The 19,204-nt window shown below is 38.4% G+C and overlaps 1 protein-coding gene and 1 long non-coding RNA gene across 2 annotated transcripts in view; one reads left to right on the top strand and one right to left on the bottom strand.

Annotated features, from left to right (window-relative positions):
* Window positions 1–19,204, top strand: part of clocka (clock circadian regulator a) — a 193,086-nt gene that overhangs the window by 119,026 nt on the left and 54,856 nt on the right. Inside the window, exon 8 of the mRNA XM_039752875.1 lies at window positions 5,834–5,892. Coding sequence (XP_039608809.1) covers window positions 5,834–5,892 — 59 coding nt within the window. The remainder of the gene's footprint in view (window positions 1–5,833; window positions 5,893–19,204) is intronic.
* LOC120527452 lies at window positions 18,603–19,202 on the bottom strand. Its single transcript, XR_005633337.1, has 2 exons — window positions 19,114–19,202; window positions 18,603–18,665 (listed from the first exon to the last, which is right to left on the bottom strand). It is a non-coding gene; the product is annotated as an uncharacterized LOC120527452 (long non-coding RNA).

Below are 19,204 nucleotides of genomic sequence, written 5' to 3'. Positions count from 1 at the left end.
GGCGACGCTGTGGAGAGAAACAGTGATGGAGAGGTGAAAATGAGAAGTTGTGTGCTTTGTGCTTTGGAGACTGTGTTTGGGCTGTGTGGCACGGGGAAGACGTGTCACACAGCTGAAGAAAAATAAAAAGCCTGTGTGTTTTTGTACACGCGTTGCCTCTGCGTGGTCTGTGGTCGGGCTATATAGCCTTTTACAGGAGATAACGTTCATCTTAGATGTTCTATTCCCTGGACCAAATAATGAATGCCAGTTGTCTTCAGGATTTATATAACAACAACAACAACATGTATTTCTAAAGTACATTTGCATACAAACAATGTGTCTCAAAGTGCTTTACAAGAGCAATGACAAATGGAGTCCTCCTGTCCTGGATCAGGCACGCTACTTGTCACTACTATGGGCTAAAGAAGTGGATCCAGGTTAAAGAAAAACTACAAGAGAAAAGAGGCGACTTGTTTTCCCATGGGAGGTGAAATCATACATTTTTCTGATTTTGGTTCTGATGTGGCCCAGTGAAAGCACAGCTTCAGTGCCTCTGGAGTGAAATACAGCCTTCTATACCCTGCCTGGCTGCTGGTAGCTCAAGAAAAAAAAAAACACAGTCCACTGTTATTTACTTCTCCTGGGGAGCCTGCAGCATTGTGCAAGAATGAAATGATAACATGAATACCATTTTCACTTTGTTCTTCATCTCAGGATAACAACTCTCAGTCGCACTGTACTGGTATGGACGGATCAATCTGATTTTTTTTTATAAAACTAACTAGGTGTGTTATCAGCTTCACCCAAGAAATCAACAAAGACAATTATCAGAGGAGAACATTTTGAACAAAGGGTGATATTTTTTTTTTTCTCTTATGCACATTTTCAGAAGAATGCTGTTATGTAACATTCTTTTTTTTCTTTTTTTTACGTGTCCTGTTCGGCTGTGAAGCAATCAGAATTGATGTCTGAATGCTGGCGACTAGCCTTACAGTTTTTCTCTCAGGTGGAGTGTTACAGCTTCTGCTGACGTCACACCTGATACCAAAACTTTATTAAAAATATTTTCAGATGTTTTTAAGATTCGAACCAGACACGGAGACAAAAGGGAAAGAAAAAGAAGAGAGAGAAGGAAGAGATGGAGGTAAAGGGGGAAGGGGGGGGTTTCGTATAGAAATTATGTAACATTCTTGATGTGTATTCTGCAAACAAGTCACCTGCTTTGAAGATCAGACTGCAAAAGTGAAAAGGCCAACGCCTTACTGGTTATTGTGATGGCTGTCTACAGGACATAGATATTTGCCCGATTGCCATAAAAGTCACCTACTATGAAATTTTTAACTGAAATTTGAACATTGGTTACTACTCAGCAATATGTGTACCCCTTCTTGATAGCTGGCAGCAATACTTTTTGTTTAGCTTGTGTTTACTGACCTGTACTATTGTTTGATCCCTCGTCATGTTGATCTAAGCAGAGACTGAAGTGGATATATACTTCTGGGCAGTGGGTGGTGATCGCTTGGCCTAAAAAATGAGGGAGGGACCACTAAGAGCAATGCCAGGACCACTTGCTCAGAGGACAGGGGCTCACTGGCAGACAAGGGTACACGGCTGGCAAGACGTAACGTACACAGATGGCGACACCTACCTCCAGGGAGGAAGAGACAACAGTTCAATCAGAGAGACGCTGGTTGTGGGTCCAGCAGGAGAGGGAAGACTCAAGAAAGAACTAAGTGAAACCGGTGGACAAGAAGCGAGGTGTGCCTAAGGTGTTATAACAACACGAGGAGCCTAGAAGCAAAAAAAAAAAAGAAACTCACTCCACGAGAGGGACACTGACAGGGATTGGACAATTCGGCAAAACCTCTGTTGGGAAACCAGCGTCTAGCGACGGTGGACATATAGTGCGCAGGCGCCAAACTGGACTTCGCATCACTTCACCACGGTTATGTTTTTTAACAGTCTTTTAGAGCGTGGACTGTGTGTATTTTTCTAAAAGGTTTTCATTCCTGATATTTTTAGATTCTTATGTTCCTTTATCTTTATCTTTACACATGATATCCGATATGGTGTTCCACAAGGCTCTATCCTGGGTCCACTGCTTCTCAATCTACATGCTTCCGTTAGGTCAGATTATCTCAGTTTACAACGTGAGTTACCACAGCTATGCTGATGACACACAGCTGTACTTATCAATAGCACCTGATGACTCCGACTCTCCCGATTCACTAACACAATGTCTTACTGGTATTTCTGAATGGATGAATAGTAATTTTCTCAAACTAAATAAAGAGAAAACTGAAATTTTAGTAATTGGCAATAATGGATTCAATGAGGTTATCAGAAATAAACTTGATGCACTAGGATTAAAAGTTAAGACGGAAGTAAAAAACTTAGGGGTAACCGTTGACTGTAATCTGAATTTTAAATCGCATATTCATCAGACCACTAGGACAGCATTTTTTCACTTAAGAAACATAGCAAAAGTTAGACCTCTTATATCATTGAAAGATGCTGAGAAATTAATTCACGCTTTTGTTTTCAGTAGACTAGATTACTGTAACGCACTCCTCTCAGGACTTCCCAAAAAAGACATAAATCACTTGCAACCAGTGCAGAATGCAGCTGCTAGAATCCTAACTGGGAAAAGAAAACCGAACACATTTCTCCAGTTTTGATGTCACTACACTGGTTACCTGTGTCATTCAGGATTGACTTTAAAATACTGCTTATGGTTTATAAAGCCTTAAATAATCTCGCTCCATCTTATATATCGGAATGCCTGACGCGTTATATTCCAAATCGTAACCTTAGATCTTCAAATGAGTGTCTCCTTATAATTCCAAAAGCTAAACTTAAAAGAAGTGGTGAGGCAGCCTTCTTCTGTTATGCACCTAAAATCTGGAATAGCCTGCCGATAGGAATTCGCCAGGCTAATACAGTAGAGCACTTTAAAACACTGCTGAAAACACATTACTTTAACACGGCCTTCTCCTAACTTCACTTTAACTTAATACTGATACTCTGTATGTTCAATTCATCACAATAACTATTCAGTGGCTCTAAAATCCGTACTGACCCCTACTCTCTCTTCTGTTTCTTTTTCCGGTTTTCTTTGTGGTGGCGCGCCACCACCACCTACTCAAAGCATCCTGATGCACCAACATTGATGGACTGAAAGCCAGAAGTCTACGTGACCATCATCATCAGGTCCTTCCATGAGAACCCTAAATACAAAGAGGACTGTTTGACTTATGTTAGGTAGATTGCCCAGAGGGACTGGGCGTCTCGTGGTCTGGAACCCCTACAGATTTTATTTTTTTTCTCCAGCTTTTGGAGTTTTTTTTTGTTTTTTCTGCCCACCCTGGCCATCGGACCTTACTCTTATTCTATGTTAATTAATGTTGACTTATGTTTATTTTTTATTGTGTCTTTTATTTTTCTATTCATTTTGTAAAGCACTTTGAGCTACATTTTATTGTATGAATATGTGCTATGTAAATAAATGTTGATTGATTGATTGATTGATCTTCTTGGTGTATTTTTATATTGTCATATGTAATACAAGTTACTGTTGCTTTTCCTGAAATAGCTGCTGTGTCTTTCATTGTGTGTTTACTCATCGCTCAATTTAAAGAGTCCTGTGTGCTACCAGCTGTAAATCTCAGGAATTTCCAGTCTCTTAATAAAGCTGGGTGGCCTAGTCAGATGTTTGAAGTTAGATCACTTGTAAGTGTGACCAGACTTCACTGATCGTGCCATTGCTTAACTGATTGTATCACAAGTACTACAGTGGGATGCAAAAGTTTGGGCAACCTTGTTAATAGTGATTATTTTCCTGTATAAATCGTTGGTTGTTATGATAAAAAATGTCACTTAAATATATCATCTAGGAGACACACACAGTGATATTTGAGAAGTGAAATGAAGTTTATTGGATTTACAGAAAGTGTGCAATAATTGTTCAAACAAAATCAGGCAGGTGCATAAATTTGGGCACCGTTGTCATTTTATTGATTCCAAAACTTTTAGAACTAATTATTGGAACTCAAATTGGCTTGGTAAGCTCAGTGACCCTGACCTACATACACAGGTGAATCCTATAATGAGAAAGAGTATTTAAGGGGTCAATTGTAAGTTTCCTCCTCCTTTAATTTTCTCTGAAGAGTAGCAACATGGGGTCACAAAACAACTCTCAAATGACCTGAAGACAAAGATTGTTCACCATCATGGTTTAGGGGAAGGATACAGAAAGCTGTCCCAGAGATTTAAGCTGTCTGTTTCCACAGTTAGGAACATATTGAGGAAATGGAAGACCACAGGCTCAGTTCAAGTTATGGCTCAAGTGGCAGACCAAGAAAGATTTCGGATAGACAGAAGCTGACGAATGGTGAGAACAGTCAGAGTCAACCCACAGACCAGCACCAAAGACCTACAACATCATCTTGCAGCAGATGGAGTCACTGTGCATCGTTCAACCATTCAGCGACTTTACACAAGGAGATGCTGTATGCGAGAGTGATGCAGAGGAAGCCTTTTCTCCGTCCACTGCACAAACAGAGCCGCTTGAGGTATGCTCAAGCACATTTGAACAAGCCAGCTTCATTTTGGAATAAGGTGCTGTGGACTGATGAAACTAAAATTGAGTTATTTGGGCATAACAAGGGCGTTATGCATGGAGGAAAAAGAACACAGCATTCCAAGAAAAACACCTGCTACCTACAGTAAAATATGGTGGTGGTTCCATCATGCCGTGGGGCTGTGTGGCCAGTGCAGGGACTGGGAATCTTGTCAAAGCTGCGGCACGCATGGATTCCACTCAGTATCAGCAGATTCTGGAGACCAATGTCCAGGAATCAGTGACAAAGCTGAAGCTGCGCCGGGCTGGATCTTTCAACAAGACAACGACCGAAACACTGCTCAAAATCCACTAAGGCATTCATGCAGAGGAACAAGTACAACGTTCTGGAATGGCCATCTCAGTCCCCGACCTGAATATAATTGAAAATCTGTGGTGCGAGTTAAAGAGAGCTGTCCATGCTCGGAAGCCATCAAACCTTAATGAACTAGAGATGTTTTGTAAAGAGGAATGGTCCAAAATACCTTCAACCACAATCCAGACTCTCATTGGAACCTACAGGAAGCGTTTAGAGGCTGTAATTTCTGCAAAAGGCGGATCTACTAAATATTGATTACATTTCTTTTTTGTGGTGCCCAAATTTATGCACCTGCCTGATTTTGTTTGAACAATTATTGCACACTTTCTGTAAATCTAATAAACTTCATTTCACTTCTCAAATATCACTGTGTGTGTCTCCTATATGATATATTTAACTGACATTTTTTATCGTAACAAGCAACGATTTATACAGGAAAATAATGACTATTAACAAGGTTGCCCAAACTTTTGCATCCCACTGTATGTAACTAACTTGGCAACTTTTTTATTAACAAAATGTTTAGTTTTCACCCCCTCCCCACAAGTGTCTAATATTATTAGTTCATTGGAGCCAGTGTGGAATGGAAGTTAAAGTCTATTGCTAGCTTCTGTATGAAAATCTGCATGTTCTCTGTGTGGCTAGGTATTATTATAACAGATAAATACGTGTGCTTACATAGAGTAGGGCTGCCAGTATGGAATGCAGTTTTTGGCTTCTTCCCGGCTTGCCTTAGCAGTGTCTAGATTATCGTCCAATTAAGATGCCAAACGTATGACAAGCTTTCTGATAAGCTTGATTAAAAATATAAGAAAAGACTAGAATTTCTGCTTTCCGTTGTAATCAAAAAATTGTGTAAGAATGTTCTGTGACCTTTGGATGAAACTGAGCTTATTTTTTCTGTTTCTTTGAAGATTTCTGTTATAAAAATGCAACTGACTCCCCTTGAGGGGGCTTTTGCACTTAGAGCTCTGTAAGGCAAAGACCCTCTACTCACCAAGTGTAAGAAATAAAAGAATTCTGTTTGTTTGAATTGGTGCCTGCCTGCTGTTGTCTTGAACCTTCTTCCACACCAGTTACTCTTGAAAATGCAACATACAAGTGCACACAACTAAAACATTCCTGCTGCTAATTAATTCTTGCTTTTTCTAATGAAAGGTCTTGGCTTTTGTTGACAGTCACTACAAAACAAAATTTTTCAGGAAACTATTCTGTGGAATTGAAATGGGTAATCAGTAGGAATTTTTACTATTTCATTATGTTCACATTTTTCATTTGTTTATGTCGGTCACGAAAGTATTGCTTTTTGATATCTGCAAGCCCCAGAAGTCTGCGAGATCTCTTCTGTACTGTGCCCTGAATAGGACAAGGTACGCTAGAATAGCCCAGACACTGCAACGGTATTATTGATAAATATGGCAGGAAAAAAACCCAAAAAATCATTTTTTCCTACATCATCAATAACTATTAATCATTTTTGAGATTTTGGAGTATTTCATTTTTCTATTGTGGGGAGGTTTTACCCCTAAATATCGATATATCAAAATATCCTTTCTTAGTGGATAATTACTGGCCTAGATGTACAATCCTACAAATATCAGTCTTTTAATGAAAAAGGAAAGAGTGTTTATGTTGATGAGTTAGTGAGCGAGTCAGTCAGTCAACTGTGCATTGAACAATATAAATTACAGTGATCTGGTCATGTCATCCATCTCTAGAATACTGTAATCTATGTTTTAAGTGACTCGAGTTTTACAACATTTTAATTATTTTTAAACTGATTAACCAGATATGTTATCGTGCTATTTCCCTCTACTTACCCTTTACCTACTTTCTTTAAGGGTAAGTGTATTCTTCAAGTTTGTTACCGGGTTGGTCTTCTTGTGTCACACTATTAGTCAGACAGATACTTTATTAATCCCGAGGGGAAATTCACATACTCCAGCAGCAGCATAGTGATAAAAAACAATATTAAAATTAAAGAGTGATAAAAATGTAGGTATAGCAGACAATAACTTTATATAATGTTAACGTTTACCCCCTCCGGGTGGAACTGAAGAGTCGCATAGTGTGGGGAAAGAACGATCTCCTCAGTCTGTCACTGAAGCTGCTCCTATGTCTGGAGATGATCCTGTTCAGTGGATGCAGTGGATTCTCCATGATTAACTAGAACCTGCTCAGCGCCCGTCGCTCTGCCACAGATGTCAAACTGTCCAGCTCCGTGCCTACAATAGAGCCTGCCATCCTCAACAGTTTGTCCAGGTGTGAGGCGTCCTTCATCTTTATGCTCCCGCCCCAGCACACCACTGTGTAGAAGAGGGCACTCGCAACAACCGTCTAATAGAACATCTGCAGCATCTTATTGCAGATGTTGAAGCACACCAGTCTTCTAAGGAAGTATAGTCAGCTCTGTCCTTTCTTACACATAGCATCAGTATTGGCAGTCCAGTCCAATGTATCATCCAGCTGCACTCCCAGGTATTTATAGGTCTGCACCCTCAGCACAGTCTCCTCTGATGATCACAGGGTCCATGAAGGGCCTGGTCCTCCTAAAATCCACCATCAGCTCCTTGGTTTTGCTGGTGTTCAGGTGTAGGTGGTTTGAGTCGCACCATTTAACAAAGTCCTTGATTAGGTTCCTATACTCCTCCTCCTGCCCATTCCTGATGCAGCCCATGATAATAGTGTCATCAGCGAACTTTTGCACATGGCAGGACTCTGAGTTGTATTGGAAGTCCGATGTATATAGTCTGAACAGGACCGGAGGAAGTACAATCCCATGCAGTGCTCCTGTGTCGCGGACCACAATGTCAGACCTGCAGTCCCCGAGACGCACATACTGAGGTCTGTCTGCAAGATAGTCCACGATCCATGCCACCAGGTTAACACACACATATAGATATACGCATACACACAGACCTTAACTACAAAAGTACTGGGTGAAAGACGTACTGTATACACATACACGTTTCCCTAGCACTTTAACCCACACAAGTACCAAATAAATAATACATGCACAGTCCACTTTCCCTAGTACTCCAAGGACTTACTTATCATAGGCACGAACAACATGGAATGTCTTAGTTACGAGGAATATTCAAAAAGTTTCTGCACTTTCATATTTTCGTTGGAAGCGGTGAAGGCAGGAGGAGTAGTAATTGGGCATTAAAAAGATGGTATGACGCTGGGAAAATTTCATCACAAAGGAAGGTAACTATGTAGAAAAGTGAGGCAATTTGTTTTTGAAATTCTTAATAAAGAAGAGTTAAAAAAAAAAGTGTGGAAACCTTTTGAACGTCCCTCGTATATCTCAGACCTAAATATTACACCTTTGGTCATCGTGGATATATTCAAACATATAAAGGCTCAACATCAACTGGTGAATGTTTTACTTTAACACACTGTTCAGTTTTGGACAGCTCAATAAACCTTGCAGATCAGACTGTATGGCAAACGTCTAGCTGCTCTTAATAAAATTATCTTATTACCTGAATCACTCCAAATATGAAGATAAAAGTATAGAAAGTTAAAAGCAGTGTGGTATTTATTACATGAATAATAATACCACATACAGCAGAACAAGGAATAATAGAAAATAAGATTCATAGTAAAGTCTTTTGGAAAAGCTTACACATAAGTAAAGATGTCAAGGATGAATGTCCTAGGCGGGTGGTGATCTAGCACTCGAAGTTGTTCAGGAGATGCTTTGCGGACGATCAGATGAAAATGGCCGCGTGTTTCAGTCGCGCTGTTCTGTCGTTGCTCTTTCCTCTTCAGCACGCACACTGTTCTCTTCTTTTTCCTGTGTTGCTCTCAGATGAGGCATATTTATTATAACATTTCCATTGGAGTTTCTCAACACATGATTATTACATACTCCGACTGGCTGGCTATCAATATGATGAATGCATTCACTCCGTCTCTTTAATCTATTTGAATACGTCCATTTTTCCAAGCAATGACGTTTCTAATGTCTTAACAATCTCCTGTCTCAAGCTGTAATGTCCAGTCCCACGGCATCACCTTCTGTTCACAGGTTGTAAAGTATTCAGATACAGCTTGAACCATAGCATGTCTTCCTTTCTCAAGCTGTAAACCAATTTAGTCCTGGTGCCCTTCTCTTCACAGGTGATAAAATCGTCGATACAGCTTGAGGCATCTCCTGAATTCCTGCTCCGTTCAAACAGATGGTATTGTGACTGATATTGGTACAATTCAGGAAAACAGGCCACCCTTAAAGTTAACAGTCCTTCCAAATGTCCTGTATTTAAGCTCATCTGTTATTTTGTCTTGAGCAAAATATAATGAAAATATAGACCAACATTTACAGATTTTGCACACCAGAACAACAGGAATAGTTAGGAAAGATCTGGAGTCACACATTGCCCACTTCACTTTATTTAAATGGCTATCCCTGGACAGGGTAATGATTTTACTTTATTTTTCTTTCTCCTCTAATCCTTATTACATTGACCTCATATTAACATTTCCAATTGTGGAAAAGTTGAGCTTTAAGTAATTAGGAGCTTTATGACAGAAGTTATTTTTAAATATATTTTTCTTTATATAATATTTTGTAAACAAATGAATGTAGTGGATTTTGTCATCTTGACAGGAAATGTTCCTAAACTCTTCAAATTTTTAATAACTTCCATCTAAGGTTCTTTTTGCGATTATCCTCGATGATGGGTGAAATTCATCAGCAATTTTTTCTGATTGAATTCTTTTATTGTAATTGAATCAAGCGTTAGTGAATTTGTCTGCACTTTATTCCCACAACTGGCTTTTGTATTTTGCAATGCTCTGTCTCCAGTAAGGACTGTAGATTGTTTTCTTAAACTGACTCAAAATGTTAAGAATGTAAGGATTATTCAAATATATTCTCTCTAAATAATGCTGTGCTGGCCACTGTGAAATCTCAATGGGAACAAGATCTGTGCTCCAGACTTTATTCACTTTTCCATGCTTCAATTGCATAAAATCTTTCCAGACATTGATACAAAATGTGTGCAAGCCCACCCCAGCTACCCTCCTTCACATGTATTGGTCGTGTCAACAATAGATCAATTTTGGGATATTTTTCAAAAGTCTTAGATATGTCCATTGTCCCCTTATAGCTATCTTTGGAGTTCCTGAAACTTCCATTTTATCTTATACTCAGTTAAAGACCCTGCCGTCCGTCACTTTGTTGGTACGATGCCTGATTTTGCTGCACTGGAAGCAATCTGTGGCTCAGTGAGAGATTTGATGTAATTTTACCACCTGGAAAAAATAAAGTTTTCCTTGGTTCAACAGGAAAGATTCACTCTGTCTGGCAGACCTTCCTAAACTGTTTTAATTTTGAACCTTGGGTCTTTCAAAATGATCTCATCTTCTCAGTGATCACATTTATTGTTGCACTTTATCACCTATGAAAGTTCAGAGTTCCAAACCCTACCACTAGATAAGTTGTACTTTGCAAGGAGTTTATTACTTCTATTTAATGTCATTTTTTAATGTAATGTTTTTCTTGTGTGAAGGCTGAATGGGTTACAAGTGTAGAACACTCTAGATCAGGGGTGTTGAACTCCAGTCCTGGAGGGCCGCAGTGGCTGCAGGTTTTCATTCTAACCATCTTCTTCATTAGTGACCTCTTTTGCTGCTAATTAACTTCTTTTGCCTTTGTTTTATTTAACTTGACTCAGACCCCTTAGTTCTTTCTTTTTCCTTAATGAGGAGCCAAACAATAATGAGACACAAAACAAGCTGCCACATCACCAGCTCACCAGGTTATCTGAACATAAAGCCTCAGTAAGGTTGATCTCTCAGGTCACCAAAACATCTTGACGGTGTTCTTAGAAAGAAAAAAAAAAAATCAGTTTTGGAAATGTCTGCTGTGGCAGAATGAGAGCAGCAACAAGCTGTGGAATTAAGTAATTGGTTTAATTAACAGCAAGAATTGGCTTCTCGTTCAGGAACTGGTTGAAGTGAAATTGGCAGGAGTTTGAAGCCCCAGTTCAGCTGGTCATCTGTTGGCTCATTTCACATCTCATTTCTGTTTGGCTGCCATTTAATGAAGAAAGGAATCAATTCAGAGCACTGAATCCTTTAAAACAGGGCTATTAAAATGAAGGGAAAACAAGTTAATTAGCAGTAAAAACTGGTCACTGATTAGGGAAAGGGTTAGAATGAAAACCTGCACCCACTGCGGCCCTCCAGGCCTGGAGTGGACACCCGTGCTCTAGATCATGAACACATAACCCCTTGGCGTCTTCATATGCAGGATGTTTGTCGCAGATGCATACATCACATGAACTTATAAGTCCGTCTTACTGTGTCAGACAATACTTTGTCACATTGTCTTTTGTACAACTCACCTTATCTTTGTTCTGCAATATACCTAACTTCATAGTTTTTTTTTTTTTTTTTAAATTGCAAGGCCTTTGTTGGATGATGATTGCCGTCACATTTATTATAATCCATGCTGGTATCTGAAATTGCTAAATTTCTCACCCACTCAGGTCTAGCAGTAAGCAGTGTATAGCGATGTCAAACCTGCATGGCATCAAATCTTAGTCCAGACTCTTTCATATGAAGCTCCTATCTGGTGGAATGAGCTGTTCACCTCCACCCAAACTAGTCTTGTGATGCTCTATTTGATTTAGACCTCTTTACTTGTTAAAGGACAAGATTACAGTTGATCATCACATTTGTTTTAAAACAGTCCATGTAGAAGGAAATTTTTTTATTAGCATAAGAGAATAGCAAATTAGCATATAGAGCCATAGAAAGTAATTAAAAGCTTCTAAAACATTAGATTAAGCATAAATTAGAATATAAAAGCAAATTACGATAGGTCTAGCAAATGGTTAACTAAAAAATCAGTTATATTGCATTATTTTATAGGCTTACAGCAAATTTTCCAAAGTAATGAAAAGAATAGCTAAAAGATGCAGCGAAATCAGTTTTGAACAGGATAAGAGTGGAAGACACCTGTGAGTCAAGGCTAGGAAGAGATAACATGGAAAAGAGGCCTCTAAGAGCAGCTGGATTGATGAATCAACAAAAGGCCTTTTACTACAAACAAGGTCACACTGTAATGCATCTTAGCAAATGCAGGCATTAGTAAAAATATTATAAGAATATATTAGCAATTAACTTTAGTGTAGAAATTAAGACAAATCAAGCATGGCAAGCAATGATCAAATGAAAGCACATACTATACTTCTTTTTAATTAAAGCTTAAGCTTCAGGTCACTATAGTAAAAAGTTTGGAAAGCCTAAGAGAGGAAAACCCATCTATGGATTAAGTAGCCTTGGCCAGTTAGAAGACAAATGGGAACAGAATAGAAAGAAAACACATTCCACTAGTAGACCAGTCTAATGAGATAAAGGCTCCCATAGAAACTCAAGATTTGGTCGGATGGGAGTAAAAAGGGAGTCAGTGAAGGTAAGCAAATTAGAGCAAGGTCAGAAAAGATAGGAAATTACATCAGGAAAGCCCAAAGATGGAAAGAGGAAGCCATCCACCCAGTCTAAGACCAATCAGAATAAGCCAACCAGACACCAAGAGGAACAATAGGCAGTAAGACCAGGTGTAGAATTAATTAAATAAATGAGCTAAAATGATAAGAAATTGTTATAAAAACTCCAATGGCTGTAATGATCTTTGCTCAATCGAATTTGGCTGTATTGGGTTGAGTCCTTGTTATTTTTTGTGTTGATTTATTGCAATAAATCCTTAAAACTCTGTCTGTCTATCTTGAGTTCTAATAGCCTTTATTTTTAGGTAAAAAGCCTTCTGATGATAAATTTGTCGCCACGACATCCACAGGCTGATGTTACTCGATTTTGTTTGACCTCCTTTGTAAGTTGTTTTGGATAAAAGCATCTGCTAAGCTAATAAATTGTTTTTTCCCCCACTGTTATTTTCTATTTCACCCATTGGTCTGAGGTAGGGCTGTTTGGAATTGGCTTGTCTCAGAGGCCTTCAAGTACCATGATATCCTATTCGCTGTAGGGAGTTGGACAGAAAGCCTATAAATCTGCTTGCTCAACCACATTCTCTCTCTGACTGACCCACATATGATGAAGAAGCATCTCTCTCTAACCAACATATGATGATAGAAGCATCTCTCTTGCTAACCTGTGATGATGAAGACAACACAATGAAGAGCACAGCTCAGCAGCCATATTGAACAGACATGTGGCTGAAAGCTGAGCACCAACGATGCCTTAACTAGAGACATTTTAAGTAACTGCAAGTCTGTGTGCCACCTGAATTACACATCACCATTTTATCAGGTTGTATGGTTGCCAATATTCAAATGTACTTTGCATTTTGTTATTATTTATGAATATTATCAGTAATACATTATTTTATGTGTAACTTAACTCCTGCTTGTCTTTTTACTACATCTAATTGCCTGAGGTTATAGATATAGAAGGGAAGGTGGGGATAAGTTATATACAGTGGTAAGTCTGTGAGATTAGGTATTCTAAGGCTACATATTAATAATACAATAGGGGAAAGTAGAGCAATACATATATTACTCTACCAAGATAAAACAATTGGCGTAGTCGGCAGGATTTTGGGGTAACCAAGTTTTGCACCCTGTTTGCAAATACTGTTTTGATGTATGTGTTTGTTTATGTATGTGAATTTTAGGGCACCCAGTGTACAAATGCGGTGGAAGTAAAACATTGTTTGGTTGCTGAATGGAATATAACCAACAAAGTGTAGAGACTTCATGTGTGTCACAAGGACACCCGCATGTTTGTTAGTACTGGTGGTAGTGAGTCCCTAATTAAAGTGCTAGGGAGTGGTGAAAGATGCATGCGTCATTCATACGGCATTTAAGTGGTTAAAGTGCTAGGGAGTGATGGGACATGCATTCGTCATTCATACGGTACTTATTTAGGATCTTTGTGTATGTACGTGTATGTTTGCTTACAGGGGCAAAAGTAGGCCAACCCATAACGAATTTGGCAAATTGTATTAGAGTAAATTGTAGACTTAGAAATGCCTAAGTTCATTTTAAAGTCAGCCATCTTCCAGTGGAGTGGCAGAGGAAGCAGGCTAAAGCTAGGAAACCTGTAGTTCAGGTAGAGAAAGCAGAAGCTGAGCTGAGTGTGCCACAAAATGGAAGGGTCTGGAAGGATTAAAAGCAAGAAAACAGAGATCAGGTTTAAAGAAGACAGCTGCTGTTATAAGAGGTTTACTAGCTTGTATTGGTAATGGTAATAAGGAAGAAAATAGCAAAGTGAATGAAAGTGAAAGTTATGGAATTTTGAGTGAGAGTTTTGAAAGATGTAACAGTTGGTGTGATAATTGTGAAGTGTTAGCATGTAGAACACCGCTGCTAAAGTAGAAAGCAGTGAAAGAAGTGGAAAAAGAAATGTAAACCCCCATGGTGAAAGTTAGGGCAATAGTAACCAGATCGGACTGGAACCCTAAAACATGGGTGGGTGACTTACATGAGACAGATGTGTGCTCAGATAAAGAGTGGGAATGTGAGTGTGAGGAAAAGGAGAGATGAAAGGAAGGGAAAACAGCAAGGGTGTTTTCTTCCTTTATTCTCCACTGCACCACAATCTCCAAGTAATTCTGAGGTCTGTCCAGTATTTAAAGAGCATGCTACACTGATAGATATTTCACCACTGTTAGGAAAGGTAACCAGTGCTGCACTGAAATTTGATTTAGGACAAAGAGATCAGATAGAAGGCAGAGGAGCTGGTGAGTGTGAATGGCAATTGTTGACTAGAGGGCATGAACTGGATATTGGCTTAAGGATACTGAGTAAAGAAAGTGTGGAATTAAAACAAAGAACAATGGAAATGAAAGGAATTCAAGTGCTTGTGTGTGAAAGGTCTGAATGTGCTAGTGTAAGAATGGCTGAGTTGGAAAGAAAGTGCGCCAGTTTAGGAGTTGGTTTGAATGAAACAGGACAAGCCAAAGAACAAAGGATGGGGATGGTGCAGCAGGAAGCTCAGCTAGCAAGCCAGGAATGCACAGGGGTGTGTAGGTCCTAACAGCTGTGCTGGGGCCAGCAGTAATTAAAAAGCACACACACTTAGGTTCAGTAATTCGAAACCTGACTGACCAGTTGTTCAAAAAGACAGCCTATGACTCTCCATGCAATAAAATGGAGAAAAGTGAGCTGGTCTTTAGTAAAGAACACAGGTCAGTTTTAGCAGAAATGCTGGATTTAGAACTTGGGTTCTGGAGAGGTTTCAGCCCACACTTTCAGGTAGCAGTTACCATACAATAAAAAAAGACACACAGGCAATGAAAAAAAATAGAAGGGTAGCACAGGAAGACAGGAAAGGGAAAATAGTTATTTCTGTTTCAATTTTCTGGCCTTTGCAATAGTGCTACTTCTATTGTAAGGTTTTTATGGACTTTGGTTTGGTGCAGGTAATAAATAGTGAAGGCAATTAGCAGAGTAAAATCCATGCAGGAGATCGGCTTACCATTGGCACATTGGAGTGGCATGGCACTAGTGCCAAGCTGTTCCAATGAATGCCTGGAAGCAAAGTTTGAGTTTGGCACCAGGTCGACAGCCAAGAAAATGAGATGGACAGAAACTGCTTTGTCACCTTCCATTTTGCAGACCTGCCTACATAGCAGAATGAAGAAAAGACAACACGTAAAGACTAAAGACAAAGACAAAGACATGAAGAAGAACTGAAGAGACAGCAAGGAAAAGACACTTAACTGGGGTTTAAGTGAGTAACAAGTCCACAAGTCATGCAATAATAGGACTAGTCACAATAGCTATAGTTTAAAAGGAAAGGTTTGTTCATTACTGCAGCAAATTTATATTCCAAGGGGTGGAAACTGAACAAACCAGTTAGGAATGCCAAAATAAGGGGATTATTTTGGCTCATAAAGTATACATTCTGGGTATTAATTAATTAAGTGGATAATTAATAAATTAATATATTAAGGAAAATGTATACTAAGAAAATTGGTGAACTTTTCAGGAAAGCAGGTGCAGCTGATACATTTGCAAGACATATGGGCTCCGATGTTTAGGTATAGTCTAATTGGGAAAATATGGAAGCCCTGCTGAGATTGTCGGCTGTGGTACAGGCACAGGACCAGTGGGCCAATTCTGAACCGAGGTGTTTAGCACAACAGTATGCATATGGTGAGCAAACAACTCTAGGGGTGGCCTACGGGGAATGATGAGAGTTGCATAGCTTTGATGTCTCATGGTGGTGATGCCAGCCTATACTGGTAAAGGCTGATGGCAGTCAAGAGTTGCACCATGGGTAGGAAAGCACAAGAGGCAACTAAGTCAACCCCAAATGTGTGCAGAGGGGCCACAAATGTTGGTTTGTGAACAGTTTATGCAGTGGCACATGTGCTGTCACTTGGGCAGAAGTGGTTGTACTGGCACCTGTGGCATGTTACCTTTCAAATTTTGATGTTAATTGTACAGCTGCATATGCTTAAACAGATAGTTTGGGACAGGGGTCTAATTAGCAGTTAGACAGAAACAGATTAAAAATTCACACAATAGACTAAATTGTAGTGGGCTAGTTTAGTGGAAGGTGTGGACTTGTCTCATTTTGAACCACCAGATCTGATGACATATGAAGACTGCAGAAAGAGTTGACGCAAGCTGGAGCAGATACAAGTCATCAGGAGGCTTCCAAGTTCTTCAGATTGTCTTTGAAATAAAGAAGATATGTAATGGACAAATGGTCACGGACAACTTTTAACACTGGGAGAGCAAATACTGCCAATCAATGCACAAGTTATGCATCAGACTCTTGAAACAATTTAAAGACATTGTTTATAAAGACATTGTACAAAACATTCATCGGGGTGGAGTGTTGTGATGTAGGATTTTGCATATAACTTGATAAATGTTTTGTATGTCTTTATTTATAATTTAGGCAAACCAATGTAATTTAGTGGTACCTTGGTGAGAGGCATTCTTGTTTATCCCCCATGTTTACGACTTTTCTTTGTAATTTTACGACAGGATTTGGGGATGTGTCTTAAACCAGTTTGATGAGCATTTCTTTGCTAAAGTCTTTTCCCCATCCCCACACAAAGCCAGGTTAGTGTAATATATGGTCTTGGGGGCAGGAGATAAGATGTTCTATTTCACCCATTGGTCTGAGGTATGGCTGTTTGGAATTGGCTTGTCTCAGAGGCCTTTAAGTACCATGATGTCCTATTGTTCTAGGAAGTTGGACAGAAATCCTATAAATGCTTGCTCAACCACATTCTCTCTCTCTAACCAACATATGATGAAGAAGCATCTCTCTTGCTAACCTGTGATGATGAAGACAACACAATGAAGAGCACAGCTCAGCAGCCATATTGAACAGACATGTGGCTGAAAGCTGAGCACCAACGATGCCTTAACTAGAGACATTTTAAGTAACTGCAAGTCTGTGTGCCACCTGAATTACACATCACCATTTTATCAGGTTGTATGGTTGCCAATATTCAAATGTACTTTGCATTTTGTTATTATTTATGAATATTATCAGTAATACATTATTTTATGTGTAACTTAACTCCTGCTTGTCTTTTTACTACATCTAATTGCCTGAGGTTATAGATATAGAAGGGAAGGTGGGGATAAGTTATATAAAATAATATCTTATAGTGGTAAGTCTGTGAGATTAGGCATTCTAAGGCTACATATTAATAATACAATAGGGGAAAGTAGAGCAATACATATATTACTCTACCAAGATAAAACATGGGGAAACAAAAGTTTACCAGTTGCAAACCTCTGTTTTAAATGAAGATTAAAACACACAGTGCATCTATATTTTCAAATTAGGTTTTAAAGAGCACCTGCTCCGGTATACCAATAGGCCTTCTTCAGATTTTCCCATTCACTTCTTTACAGTTCAGTGCTAAACAGAGATACCAGTGAGTTAAATCATTAGGTGCAAATAGTTTTACAATTTTTGAGCCTTTCAACCTAATATTAATGATAATCTAAATTTGTAATATCCAAATACTAACATGAATAGATTATAAATGTACACCTTTAACTTATAATAGGTATTGTTGGCATACTTCATCATGAAAGGGTGTTCATAAAGCTTTAAAATGCAATTTATGTTACATCAAAAAAAAAAAAAAAACTTTACAAGCAATGAAAATTGTTATAAATATATCACAAAATAATTTATTCAAATTAATTTACAGCACAGCATACATTTATACAATTTATATCTTGTTTTGAAAATCTTAGATTCATCTTAAGCGGATGGGTTAAGCAGTGCTTTTCCTTCTCTGACCCATTTAAAGATTATCAGGTACTAAAGGTTCAGCAGATAAACAAGACGACTGGGGTTTTAGACAATAACTTTTAAAATGTTCCGGAGTATTGGAATTCTTGGTTTAATGCAGACACAAACTTTCTTTTGTTTTGACACATGGGAACTTTGTAGCAAATGGTTTTCATTCTTTGATAGTGTTTGTTAAAAAGTGGTCTTAACAATACACAAACAATACAAAAATGTTTCTATACAGTAATTACACGGTTAAATAAATGTTACAAATATCTTCATTAAAGACATGATAAATGACAATACTTGTTCCAGAATATTAGATACATCTCCCTGTATTAAATACAACTTTCATTAAATGTATTTTCCCTCCACAGTACAGGCAATTTTCATCTGATATGGAAGATAATACTGAGCAGGAGTGCATGATTGTTGAAAAATCCCTGGGACTTGTGTTAAAAAGTCTTTAATGGCTCTTATTCCTTGAAACTCACACTTCTGAAAATATAGAGAGGAAAATATTAGCAAAATATGACACTATCCATTTACTCTACTTTGAAAGGAGTAACACAAAAATACATTCATTCTTACAAGTATATACATTTTCATTTACAATCTGTTTGTACAGACTGGTTACTCATGAAGTTAAACACGCAGTGCCATAAAGTAATAATGCTTACACTAAAAAAAACGTGGAATTGTGAAAATATTTACTTTTTCATTGCTGCTATTTAAAAATTTTACTGAATCGTGTTTAATATAAATGACATTATAAGAAATAAATATTGTTTCCATATAAATATTAGCAAAAGAAAAAAAGTTTTACAAGGTAAGCAAAACATGCACTGCAATTTATTGTAACAGGTACAAACTTAAAATATATATAATAACTATACTGATCTGCAGATATGAACCAGTAGTGACTCAGAATTAAATAAAATCTTACTTTTCTCCAGATTTTTCAGATGAGTAATCTGGTGTTTTCAAGATGGATCGATCAGGTGAATGGATATTTGGACTAAAAGAGGAACTGAGGG

The sequence above is a fragment of the Polypterus senegalus genome, chromosome 4 (genome assembly GCF_016835505.1).
Source record: "Polypterus senegalus isolate Bchr_013 chromosome 4, ASM1683550v1, whole genome shotgun sequence".
NCBI lineage: Eukaryota > Metazoa > Chordata > Cladistia > Polypteriformes > Polypteridae > Polypterus > Polypterus senegalus.
Note: the sequence above shows the minus strand (reverse complement) of the source record. Positions and strands in the feature narration are given on the sequence as shown.